General features: G+C 35.8%; 1 protein-coding gene across 2 annotated transcripts; it reads right to left on the bottom strand.

The window, feature by feature from the left end:
* Positions 1 to 2,596: 2,596 nt before the first annotated feature.
* LOC124161015 (methionine aminopeptidase 1) lies at positions 2,597 to 11,435 on the bottom strand. Of its 2 annotated transcripts, none has more exons than XM_046537150.1 (9): positions 11,307 to 11,435; positions 10,905 to 11,019; positions 10,684 to 10,752; positions 8,676 to 8,851; positions 8,265 to 8,487; positions 5,771 to 5,902; positions 4,874 to 5,017; positions 4,691 to 4,756; positions 2,597 to 3,058 (listed from the first exon to the last, which is right to left on the bottom strand). In XM_046537150.1, the coding sequence occupies exons 1-9, from the start codon at positions 11,424 to 11,426 to the stop codon at positions 2,892 to 2,894; spliced, it is 1,212 nt and encodes a 403-aa protein (XP_046393106.1). In that variant the 5' UTR covers positions 11,427 to 11,435; the 3' UTR covers positions 2,597 to 2,891. The 2 variants fall into 2 exon arrangements, with proteins under 2 accessions (XP_046393106.1, XP_046393107.1); XM_046537151.1 differs by having other exon boundaries at positions 10,905 to 10,956.
* Positions 11,436 to 13,891: the final 2,456 nt, after the last annotated feature.

Below are 13,891 nucleotides of genomic sequence, written 5' to 3'. Positions count from 1 at the left end.
ATGTGCCTATTAGGGCGTAATGCCTTTGGTTTAAACATGGTTAAAAGCCTAATGTTTAGAATATAACTTTGCCCAATCAAACGTTGTGATGCATCAATTCATTATGAATAACGGACAACAACTGAAAACTTACTAACGAATACGTATTGTACGCTTTAAAATTGTTTAGGTTGACGTGCCTAAATGACGAGAATCTTCGTCATCCGTCCGGAACGTTCGGGAAAAAAATGACGAGAGTTCTCGCCATCCGTACGCAAGGTGTTAAAACTGAGCAGTTAGTGATGTGCTTCTTTTGAGGAAGGCAAGCAGTGGAATGGCTAAATGTATGGCTATTAGAAGAGTGGCAGACTAATACACCACACTAGGTCGGAAACTCACGAGCTCCCATTTGGAAGCCATTGAGGAGTAGGAAAGTGGGAAGGGGAGGAGAGCTTATGGCAGTACTGTAGAGAAAGGGGTGAGTAAGGACATAGCTTTTCTGCCATTTGGAGGGGAATGGTATTGAATAATTGGCATTTTTGTATGGAATTTTTGGGAGGGGTTTAGTTGGCAACACACTCCTGTGTACTTTTTTGAATGGATACATTACATGGCAGTAATATTTCTTGCTGCATCCAACTCAAAACTTGTCCATTCCAAATTGTTAGTATTATCGCACTGCATGTTACTGGAGCGATTGTGAGACGTTTTGTCAGAAAACTGGGCCCTTCTAGAGCTGAGCAAGATGCAACAAGGAGAGAGATGAGGTTCCTTTTCCATGTTTTGTCTTCTCTGTATAGGAGCTGATGACATTTTTACTCAAATGATTGTGCATTAGCAACTTAAAACTCAGTTAAATAGGTAGGTAATTTTTAAATGAGGTAAGTACTGAGGAAGGGTAAACCTCTAGGAGAATTAGCTTTAGGTGTGAATAGGTAACTACTGGATTAATAACATCTAGTAAAGTATTACAAATATTATATGGTGTATTTGAGAATGGTATGTACATCACTTTGATACCCAAGAACAGTAGCACCAACAAGATATCTATCGTGCGCAGCTTCATTGAAGGCATCATCATCTGCAATGGCCAATGTGACCTCAGTGCTATGTCGACTGCCACGTTTTTACTCTATTTAACAAACTCGCCCCACCTAACTTCAGTCATTGTGCTATCATCATCTTGTAAATAGCAGTCATGAACATAGAGATGTATCAGTAAATGAATGAGATTCTAATAATTAATTTTACTTCATCAGTCTAAATAAAGGTAATATGTGCTAATATTACTGCAGAAAGCTGGCAATATGAAATATGTAGTCAATTGCTATTGATTTAAATTATTCTACTCCAAGGATACAATCGATAAAATATTCAGCAAAATTACGGAGAACTTAAAAAATATGTAATCCATAGGCATTAATTTTGGCAGTCCTTTAATTTCAGACTTCAACTAAAGTAAGCATTGAGGCACAGAGCTGAATTGATGGGAATTCAACCATTCCAATTACAAATTAGAACGCAGATTGAAAATGATAGATGATTGACTTTTTCTGTAATGCTCGCTCTGTAGAAGAAAAAAGTTTTCTCACTGTCGAGTTTCATTGATAGTAATTCATCTCCTAATGTTGTTTCATTTAACCCTATATCTCTTGCAAATCAATTTTTATCAATGAGCTGCATAATAAATGTAACTTTACCCCACCTAAACTAGTCCAGCAAAGAGGTTGCATAAGCCAGTGTCGTATTATAAGGAGTTGAGGGAAAATTAGAAAAGATACTAATCTTAAAGGTGGCCCTTCAATTAAAGTTTTCTTTCACCATCATATCAAGCATGCTTAAATAATTGTTGCAGAATATGTAGAAATCACTTGTCTACGAATACCAGAACTTGGACACATTATTGGAGAGGGGCATTGCATACCATCAAGGTGCTGTGGAAAGTAAAACTCGAGTCGAGTGGTAAAGACATGGTACCCTCCGCTCCACTTCTACTCCATACTGAGTATGTCTATACCAAAGGAAAGAATTATCTATAAATGTCAAATAACATGCTTATTGTAAAAATTCAGCATAGAGGACACTTTTCCTGATCAGGGCTCATGCGAAGACTTCATTACACATAGTTGTCTTAATTACAGATGTTCTTAATGGGAGGTTTTTGCCACATGTAATGCCCATTTTAAGGGTTGGCGACCAGGTCTGTGACGCACTGAATAGTAGAGGCCTTCACGTTGTAGAAATCCATCTTACTGATTTGTAAATGAAAAACTTTGCTGTTTCTACAATTTGGAACTTTATTTTCCTGACTAGTTTCGATACACTGTATCATATTCATAGGACTATATGAATATGATACAGTGTATCGAAACTAGTCAGGAAAATAAAGTTCCAAATTGTAGAAACAGCAAAGTTTTTCATTTACAAATCAGCAGGTCTGTGACTTTGAAATACGGAGGTATTCCTGAAATTTTGCTGTATGAGGTCATTGTATAGAGCTTTTACTGTAATTTAAAGAAAACAGGTATGTATTGGTATTTTTCAAATTAGTCCATTTCCACCAGTGACAATAAACAAGAAAGGAAAGGCAATAGATTGTTAACCTTATCTGCGAGTCTATAAGTAACAAATTTTATTAAATCACATAGCTCAAATACACTCAGTTTTCTAGATTACATTTTCAGTCATCTGTTCTCAATCGGTACTGAAACCATTTCATACGTTATTTCAAGAATGGTTCGCTCAAGAGAGTTCCAAAAAAATTCAAAAAGGCAAATTCTAGGCATAAAAAAGGTTTTTACAGAAAACACATGCCAAAAGAAACAGGACTCTCTTTTGAAAACTTACCGAAGGGTCAAAAACAATTACTTGGGACAAAGCAAATAAAAGGTGAAAAAATGAATTTTTCAATGTCAAAGTTTGTCCATGAAGTAGGGGTTTCCATTGTTAGAACGTCGGGCAGTGAGAATTTCGGCACCCGTATCTGTAACAAGCAATGTGTGCTCAAACTGTGCAGAGAGCATGCCATCTACCGTCACAGCAGTCCATCGATCAGGCCACAGCTCATCTCTCCAATTCCCTAAATTAAAAAATAACGGAAAATATTTTAATTCCAAGGGATATGAATGATATTAAAAACATACAAAAACTAAAACAAACAATGACCCATGCATATAATGGTGCAATCAACCTATGGATCTCCTAACTTTATTTCATTAATCACATTATCTACATCCTTCATTTCAAAACAAAACCAATCAGACCAATGTGAACAGAATACATTCACCACACTGATTGAAAGCAAAACAAGAACATTAATATTCTGAAGAATTCTCTTGAGATGTACATGGAGGCATAAAATGGAATTCCTTGGTAGCCAGAGACGAATTTACGATCAAAAAATGATAGACCATTGAACTCCATACAAATTGAGGAGTGTCACTGATCACAGATAAAATTAGGGTACAGCTGCAATGCTTCACTAAAATAAACCATTTGGAAACAATAATTGAGTGATTCAGCTATCTTTATAACAAAATTATAGAGGTTTTGGACATTAAATCAGAACCTTTCAAAATACAGAGAGGACTTTTTATCCGTCTCTTCTCTTAGCTAAGGGGATTTGGAAAATTGACTAAATCCCATCAAATCCATGGGTTCAAAATTTGACCAAATTTATGGACTATAATTACATCTTATGTAATTCCATTAAGCATAATCTCTATAGTCACAGGTTCAACTTTGCGGAAGTTCATTTCAATAAATAAAAACGAAGAAACTTTGTATTAATCCACCAATTTATTTACGCGGTACGACTAGTTTCAACGCAGCGGCGTCATCCTTGGGTACTAAGGTTACAAACAATCAAATATCCTTATCTATTATGTGGTATCTGTGGCGGAGGAAGAAGGTAGGTGGAAGGGGGTGGCTGGGAAATCTGAAGTAGGTGATTGGGCGTTGTGGGCGGGTGGTGAGAGTTGGAGAGGAGCGGGGTGTGGAAGACAGTTGGTCAGGAGTAACGGAAGGTTGTTGGTGACTAAGGTAATGACAGAGGTGTCCGTAGGAGTGGGGGGAGGACGTTTCTTGATTAGCCTTCTAATCTCCAACTCATCAAGAAACGTCCCCTTCTTAATGATATCCTTTTTGAAAACCTTTCCCCCCTCCTAATAGCCTCCCTGAACCTCACGGAAAAACCAACAACCCATAATCCTTCCCCTCCCCCACTCCTACGGACACCTCTGTCATTACCTTAGTCACCAACAACATTCCGTTACTTCCGACCAACGGTCTTCCACACCCCGCCCCTCTCCAACTCTCACCACCCACCCACAACGCCCAATCACCTACTTCCGATTTCCCAGCCACCCCTTCCACCTACCTTCTTCCTCTGCCACAGATACCACATGATATACAAGGATATTTGATTGTTTGTAACCTTAGTACCTGAGGATGACGCCGCTGCGTCGAAACTAGTCGTACCGCATAAATAAATTGGTGGATTAATACAAAGTTTGTTCGTTTTTATTTATTCTATTAAGCATATTAATCATCTTCCATTGAGCTGACAAAAATTATGGTCAAATCAAAGATTTTGCCAAGATGGATTAAGAAAATTAACAGCAGTGACCCAAAAATGTTCCATTACAAGCATTGATAAGACAAATAATTCAGAATCTAATTTTAGCAGAAAATTTTCAGTTCTTTTGCTTACCTTCAGAAATCATGGGCTCAATAGTGAAGCAATGCCCATACTTCATCACTCCTACAGCTTTGTTTTCTGAAAAATTAAAACACATATATTTCTCTGGTACTTCAAATGCAAGCAGAGACATGTAACTTAGAGTTAAAATAATCAATAAGATATTCACGCCATATTCCACAGGAAACTACTTACTAGCATAATGAGGTATACTGGGTGCAGTGTGAAATAGTTTATGTATTCCATGTCCACAATAGCCTCTAACAACAGAAAAACCATTATTTTGGGCATGCTTCTGAATAACATTTCCAATTTCTCTGTATTTCTCTCCAGGCTTAACTGCAAGGACAAAAAATATCAATGAAATGAATCACTTATATTTAGAACTTAATTGTGCATCTATAATCCTTCAAAAACCATATGTGAACAAATAATTATTGAAATATGATTCAATCTTTGATCCAGAATTTTACTAGAGTACTTATATGCCACATGGCCTTCGTTCTTAACCCAAGAAAGAAGTTTTCAGGTTTTTCAATGACACAATAACATCAACAGTGAAAGAAGTCTGACAAAACTAGTTCAAACTAATTTCCATTTTTTTATTGCCACCCTGGAATGTTCAGTGAATGCTACCCCATTCCAATAAACTGATCATTTATATTAGAGAAAATAGATGTTAGAGGGGAAAGAGAAAATTGAAGCCATAAAAATTTTTACTTCAGAAAATTGAATTACATTGATTTAAAATTTTACCGAGCACTTAAGCAGTACTGCTTATAAAATTTGAGCTTATGTAGCATATGAATTCAATTCATCTAACTCTGCATTGCATAAGATATATGATTTAAAAAATTAACCTGAATGGTCCTAAATATTAAAGAATTCCTCTCTGATGGTCTGATCTTTCATGTCCAAATAAGAAAGACATACGTTTCATGCATTAACTTAAAATTAATCCAATAGTTGAGGTAGGTTCACATTTAACCCAGCACAAAATTTTAGCAACTATTCATTGATTTTATTGCTTAACTATTACGTATTAATTTTCATAATACATATGTCATTATTCTATTGGGTTTGAGAAATTACCTATCTGGATTGATTTGTCAAGGCATTCCCATGTGACTTGAACAAGTTTCTTGGCAGTAGGCTTGACATCACCAATAAGAAATGTTTCATTTAAATCACCATGATAGCCTCGATGGTAGACAGTGACATCCACTGAAAGAGTATAAAAAATAAATTGATCAATACAACTTGTGAGCTGTAAATCTGGACTCAGAAGGCAATTTCTTTTTGCCAGCCACCTTAACCAAGCAAGCTGATAAAAATTGGTAAAATTTTAGTTGCAACGGCAAGATGCTTGGGAAGTCCACAGTAGGCATGGGCAAAAAATACCGTAATACGTTAGTACCGAGTACTATTTTTTAAACTCCTGTAGTACCGGCCAGTATTTTTTTAGTGGTACTACCGGAGTATCGGTACTAGAAATACCGGTAATTCGACGGCGCTGCCATCTTATGTGTTACCAATCAACTACCTACCCAGCTACTTAAACAATTGAGTGTTGATAATATATCAAGCGAAGTAGGCCATTTCCGAGAAATAAATAATATATTCACAATGGCTTTCAGCAAGAAGTGTCTAATTAAGTAATGCCCAGGATATTTCTCAAGAAATCATAACAAGAAAATTTAGATGCAGACTTATGCAATCAAGTGCACAACTTGTATTTAAGCACAATAAAAATAATACTATCTGTTTATTTTCATTTAAACGGATGCTTTAAGCACTGATACAACTGATCAACGTAGGAAGAGACTGAAAAATAGCAATACTATCATGATATAGGCTTTTCTATCAAGCTTAAGCGTGTTTACAATAGTCATCAACTTTTCTAATGTATTAACAATTTTCATCCGTTTCTCGTATTTTTTACATACAACCAATCAAGAACCACCAAAAAAGACCAAATTAATTTTGCTTCTTAATTATTAAGATGCATCCTCTTTCCTTAGTTCCTTTCTTGTTTTCTTATCATTTAACGGTACTTTTACAAAACTGTGAGTTTGAGGCAAGTGTTATCATTATTGATATAGAAGATATTTATTTACTCAAATAAGGCAAGAAAAATCAAACTTTTTAGAACTCCACATATATATTTCTTTCTCTGAAAAAAATGGAACAGCGACCTACACATATAATTTTATTCGACTGCAGTATTTTAGGCATTACTAACACCAATTCTTGTTGCTTAAAATCATAAAATTAAATTTCTTAACATTAGAGGAGCATTTTCTAGGTAATCTCAGACTGACAACGTAAGCTCTGTGAATAAGAAGACTATTCATTTTAAGTTCTCGGCAGAAGACGTTCTAATGTTGGTCTCGAGTTCGAAAAAAAACCGGTGGCTTTAGGAAAAAAAACTCATCTGATAGATTTCCCAGGAGAACTTCACACTTCATATATGCCAGGAAAACAACAAACTGCAACCTAGCCTCCATGTATTTTTCCGATAAATTTTCGTAAAAAATTCCAGTCAATGATTTTTTCAGTGTATTCTTTCTGTTTGTTACGCTAATTTGCCGAAATACCGGATAATTAGGGTGATACAAGCATTAAATCTCAACTTGTTAACATATTTTATCCATTATGAAAGTACCGGTATTTTTTCGCCGGTACTACTATCATTGCTTTTTAATACTCATCACAAAAATACCAGTACTTTTTCAAGTGCCGCCCATGCCTAGTCCACAGTAGCTTGCTAATACCAACCAATTACTGTATTTGTCTGAATAGAGTCCCCCTTTTTTTTTCCAAAAATACCCGTGGTAAAAGTAAAGGGGGGACTATATTCAAATGCATTTCTTAAAATTTTCCCGAAGCCGAAGCCTCAAAACTATATTCAGAGGGGGACTATACCCGGAGATATATGGTACTACCAATTTCAAAGGCATTTCATATCAACTTAAATTCTTCTGCAATCAGTAACTTGACTATAAAAGTATCCCTAAGTTCATAAAGTTCAATCACAAATATTATAACAAAGAATGCAATTCACATAACCTTTCATCCAATTCAATCTGCACAAAACAATAATAATTCAACACAAAGCTATCTTTCAAGTCCAAATTTTCATTAGAAATAATCACAGAAATCAAAATTCAGCCAGAAATATTATATTTGGAAGGATTTCTAACATTGCTATATAGGTAATAAAATGAAAGTAAATAAATACTAAAGATAACTTTAGAAATAAAAAATAATGAGACCATTGCAAGCAAATTTATAAGCTGCAGTGCTGAATTTAATTATTAAATACAGCTAAAGCAATTAGAGGAGTATCACAAATGAAAACTTCAAACTAAATGTACAGCAAGCTTAGAGATATAATTTAATAATCTCAGAAATATTCTTGTGCTTGCATTTTAGAATAGTTAGGATTTTTACAATACCCTCCTTTTGGACCTGGTAATGGGAGAAGATATTTCAAAAATAAATGCAAAGATTTAAAAACTGTTGAAGGGACTGGAAATAATAATTCATTATTGCAAGGAAGACCTTTGTTTCACTTGCGGCTCACCATTACATATATCCCCATCTTGAAGAGGCCTAAGGTCTGGGATACCATGACATATAACCTCATTGACAGAGGTACAGCAAGAACGCGGAAACTCGTAGTAGTTCAAGGGTGAAGGGTAGCACTCTCTTTCCACACAAGCCTCATGCACAACTCGATCAACTTCATCAGTTGTGACTCCCACCCCAATGACTTTTGCTGCCTCATCCAGGACTTCACGCCCAAGCTGGAAACAACAGGAGTACTTATAACTACCATATTGACAAAATGGTAATACAAAGTATCATGCGTCATTCCATAGAAGAGTTATGAAGCAGGAATTATTAGGAAGCTGTACATAATTACACCATCATATCAGTACCCTTCATTTTTCTTCATCAATCAACTTCATATTAAATTGAAAACATGTTTCACCTTGCATGCAACTCTCATTCCTTCAATTTCTTCCTCAGTCAGTGTTCGAATCTGGGCAGAACCTCTCATCTTTTGCTCCGATAGTGGTATCCCCTCAGGGTGTGTAGCATAGTCTGGTCTAGGAATGTGACTTGGCACCGTTCTTCTTTTAGACTGAGCATGAGGCCTGAGCTTACCTAAACATAAAATCACAAATAAGTGAGAACAAGTACACACAATTTAGCAGTAGATACATTATTAATGAAGACTTACCAAATCAAACCTTTCAGTCATAATACAACAGTCATACAACATAATCCAGATCTCTTAATGAATATTACAATACATTACAATTACGAGCAACTACCAAATTCTGTGGAATAAGAAAAACTATGCATTTAGAGATGGCAAGGGGAATACTGGTACGAGATTTAATATTTTTCTAGACTCAATTTTCACATGTGTAACAAAGATATTATTAGCTGATTAAGCCATCAAGCATTTCTGGCAAAAATAAGATAACTCAGCAAATTGAGTCCTGAGATGATGAAACATATTGTTGCTACTCTTCTGAGATTTTTTTTAAGAAAATGGACATTTTAATACATTTTAAAACAAACATTGCTTTGAAGAATCCAGGCACAGAATTTCAAAGTAATTGGTAAAGTAAAGGAACAGATGTGGTCCCACAGAACTGAAACACATTTCAACAGTTATCACAAAAATGGATTGATCATTAAAACTGATTGATGGACAAAATAATATTTGGTGCACCTTTATCAATTTCCCATTATTATGTGACAGTGAACAGATTGTCAAATGATGAGGTAATCCAATGATGCAATGAAAATGCTAAAAGCATAAGAACTGGGTCTATTAATTTAGAGAAAAATAGGTACTTTAAATGAAAATAAAAATTTGCAGAAAAAAGACAAGACTCTCAGGTCTGAAATTTGACAAGAAGTTGAGCAAACTCTTTCAGCATGCAATTGGGCTAAATGTAGTGGGTACCTAAGATGAAAATAAAAAAGTAAGTGAAAGGATCACCAATGGAATGGGTCATGAAGTAGTGCTCTGATGCTGTTTCCTGACATAAACAAATAGGTTAACTTTGATGGTCAGACCATGATGCAAGAATAACTAACACAGCAAGATAGAATTAAAATAGAGAAGATAAAATGAGTTTAAGGTCCTCAAGGAATTCCATGAATGAGTGTGAATAATGAATGAGACAGTGTAAGTGTTAGAAGATCATGGACTCCCATCACTGAGGACGGTGCAACAGATTCTTGCAAAGACAAGGAAATAATATCAACAGATTCCTGACAAACAAGAGGTGATAGTAAAATTTGTTCCACTGTTTTAACAACTGTTTCCTTTTAAAACTTAGCAAAAACTAAATACTTCATATTTTTTTATTTAAATAACTTACAGAAAAATACAAGCCCACTCCATATCACTGCTGTTGAGAACTCGAGGCATATCAATTTATAATCCCCTTTTAAGTACTTTTTACATTTCCCGCATGACCATTGCCAAGTAAATGCAGGTCAACAAAGGTAAACCACATAAACAGAAAAAGTTTTCAAGATTTTTTTGGGGTCAGAATAGAAATTGAGTAAAATAGACGGAGTTTAGAATATTGGCTAAACACTATCATCTAAAATATTTTTGACTTGTAAAAACTGTTCCGTCAGAAATGTTATTTATTACTTTCGTGAATGCCTTAGTACATGTTAGGAAATATTATATATAAATCAGAGCAAAAATGGGAGTGGTTTCGTACACTCAATCAAATCGTTTCGAACTAGTTGAGTTGACATAGAATGATCCACCAATACATACTAACGAAGCCATAATAAACTTTAACCATCGGTATAAACAAATCGTACTGATGATACCCTCAATCAACAAAGGATGGTAAATAATACGTATAAAAATATGAACAGCAATGAATGAAATTAAGAGTTCCACGGTGGAGGACAACTTCTTAATTACTCAAGCATCATAATAATACCTACATACTTACCAGTAAATCTATAGTTGGGCCAAACTGGCCACTGATCTTGGTCATCTTTGGAATCTACACCCTCGCCTTCTGCAGGAAACATGAACAGCCGATTAAGCACAGGCAACCTCATTCAAAATGACATACGGCACAAACCCAACGAAAATTCAAATATGACAGAGTTGTCATTAGTGCTTCAATGATATATGAATTGGACATAGGAGTGAGAGAATTGTACATACTTGCCAATTTATGTAGAACCTTGTGAGACTTCCAATTTCCTTTAAAGCAATCCTGGAAAAAAACGTCGAGAGAAATCAACTTCGGTATACTTGAAATCAGGGAACTAATGAAAACCTAAATAAAGTAAGCTCAAATTAGCAAATATGATGACTGACACCTTAGATGTAACCTCTACATGCTTTCGACACAAGCAAAATTTCTCCATTTCAGATAAAGAGCACTCCATATGCTTGCTAATCGACACAGTGACCCATTACATAAATTTGAGAAGATTGAATGAATTTTATCATAATTTCGAAGTAATATTTCAGTATTTCTCTGAGCTCAGGAAAATAACCTTAGCACTAAAGACAAATAAATATCGACATAATAGCATGCACGCGATTAAATAAAAATATTACTTGTGAACAGAAAAAAGATCCTTGGATTCCTAATTTCAAGCATGTTGGACACTGTAATTTTGCAGAAGCATTACATCCTGGTGTTTCACACACTCGCGTGATCGTCTCCGCGGTGGCCATTTTTATTAATTTCTTTTTGTTCCACTGGTGCTTCCATCTACAAGCTTTGTGGTTGCTTCGGGAAACTATAATTTCGTTTGTCATGAGCGCGCTTAAATTTGAGGATTCGTAGACCGTCAAGATTGCCAAGGTTTGTATAATTCTTGATTTTGGACGTAAGATAATTGACTGTAGGAGAGATTTAACTTCCAAAAGTTCCTTTGGAAAGATTTAATTGATAATTTGGGTAAAAACTTTGCCCTAAACGCGTAAGCGGACATATAGCTGGTATATGACATGGTGAAAGAGGTATATTGCCCCTTGGAAATTTCCCCTCAGTATTCTCCGCACTTCAATTTTGTATAGCTTATAAGTATTTTATTATCATTTCGTGTTCCATTATCATTTGTTGCTCCCTTAAATCTCCTTTACAATGGTTGCGTCCAGTCGGTACTACTATTGCGTAACTGTGTTGTCACTGTCTATTCATTCCTCGATCCACCTGTGGAAATTATATCATTTTGTCTGATCTATAAGAAACCATAGATAATTCACCATAAAATGTATACCGGTCTGTGTCGACTGAACTTGGTCAACCATTTCCGCATGCGCGTATAAAATGTTGTTGATGGAAAAGAAATTTGCGGATGCGCATGCACACTATACTACTAGAAATTGTCCTCAGGGGAGGTTGATTTGGTGGCAAATTTTACGGCAATCAAATTATAAAATTTTGAATACTTGGTATTTGCTTTCATTTTGCCTATTCCTACTCCTCTAACAAGTTTATAGCGCTCTGCTCACCGATTTTTGAAGTAAATTAATATCTCTGGTCCCCAAAGTAAAGTGGAATGCAAGCACGTAAATCACAGTGAAAATAACTGCAAGTCTTTGTGCGCAAGCATTAACTTATTCATAACTTTTCAAAACACGTATTTTTTAATCTCAGCAATTGGTAAGTCGGTGTTCATCTTGCAGAGCATGTGGGTGTGTTAGTGGTATCTCAACCCAGACAACCTTGATGAATGCCCTTCAACCCTTGCAAAGGATTGTAATGAGTTAAGAGTATTCTTGTGAAGGATTTCCTAGATGAGGGACTGTAGTTGGTCAATGCTGTCATTCCTGCAAACCTGTACAGTTAACCAATTTGTATGTACCTGCGATCAGATTTAAAATAAAAAATAGACAGACCTTGCATTCAATCTTTTCATTACACAATTTAGACGATAGAGCTTACTTTCCCTGTTTAAGGAAATGAGCATGTTCGCCTATTTTTTTGGAACGTGGATTGTGATGGAGATTGAAAAACAAGAGATCGAAAATATTATCATGGTATAACAAAGCCAAAACAATGTTCTGTTCCACAGAGAATTAAATGTTGTCTACTAGTTTCAACAGCTCATGAGCTCATGCTGCAGCATCATATAATCAAGATAAGCAGCTGTTTTTATGACTTGGAGTCACCAAATAACTCAGGTTAATTGTCAGTTTTTTTTATGGTTATGTCATGGCAACAATTGATTTGAAGACATTGCCTCTTGACCTACAGAGGAATGGGGAAATTGCATACTTTTTATAAACAGTATGCTGATATACTGCAGTAAACACTTAGTACTGCAATATACTTTTTTCCGCTTAAAATTCAGTTTATACACTAGAAAATGACTCCCAAAAGTCTCCCGAGTTTCGCGGGCTAAAAAATACCGCCCTCACTAATCTTACGCAGTAACGTCATTATTCAGTAGGAGTCCAAGATCCGCACGCAACGTATTTCACTTTCTTCTTGGTATCAGTAGTTCCCAGCCAACGGCTGTCTACTACTTGTTTCATTATTTTTGGTTTCCGGCTAGTAGTGGGTCATGGCAATTCTGTTTATTGATTAATTAGGGGTAAGGGATATGGGATGGAAGGAAGGCGGTTTTTGGGAGTTTGTGCTTTGTTTTGTCAGGAAGGTTGTAATCCCAAAGATGAGCGATCGGTTCGTTGTTTGTTAGTGGTAGTGATTTTGCAAATTTATGGAGAGAGCGCTTTAGACAGTGCAGCAATGGAGTGATCTTCAGGTCCTTTCGTAGGTTCCGGTTACTGGAGTCCAAGATCCAAGCCCAGTAGCTGCAGGTTTAGAAGAGCCACGTTGCGTTTAAAGGAGAAAATGGCTGAAATAAGGAAAAATTACAAGTGGTGCATTGTTCCTCTATGCAATACCACCCCAGAAAAAAATTTTTCTGCATTCCCACGGAGGAAATTAGAAGAAAAGCCTCGATGTATGCCGTCTGTCCGGATGAGCGTTACGGAAAAATAAGAGTATAATAAACGGAATGATAAACCCGTGTGCTATGTGAGCGAAGATAACTTTAATATAAATAATATTTTCATATTTCATCGACTGAATAACTTGAAACTGGTATTTTTCTATAATTCGGCCGCCGTAGAATAAAAACTCAACTTCTCAACAAAAATCGAGATACTTGTTTCTCGATAGGTACGAT

Source organism: Ischnura elegans, chromosome 6, assembly GCF_921293095.1.
Source record: "Ischnura elegans chromosome 6, ioIscEleg1.1, whole genome shotgun sequence".
In the NCBI taxonomy this organism is placed as follows: Eukaryota; Metazoa; Arthropoda; class Insecta; order Odonata; family Coenagrionidae; genus Ischnura; species Ischnura elegans.
The sequence above is the reverse complement of the archived record's forward strand: the minus strand, read 5'-3'. Positions and strand labels throughout refer to the sequence as shown.

Excerpts from the sequence above, each read along its gene's own strand:
- LOC124161015 (XM_046537150.1), bottom strand. The coding sequence starts at position 11,426 with ATGGCCACCGCGGAGACGATCACGCGAGTGTGTGAAACACCAGGATGT. Across the intron at positions 4,757-4,873 it reads CAGTATACCTCATTATGCTA|AAAACAAAGCTGTAGGAGTG; the intron begins GTAAGTAGTTTC and ends TTAATTTTTCAG. Across the intron at positions 3,059-4,690 it reads TGAGCCCATGATTTCTGAAG|GGAATTGGAGAGATGAGCTG; the intron begins GTAAGCAAAAGA and ends TTTTTAATTTAG.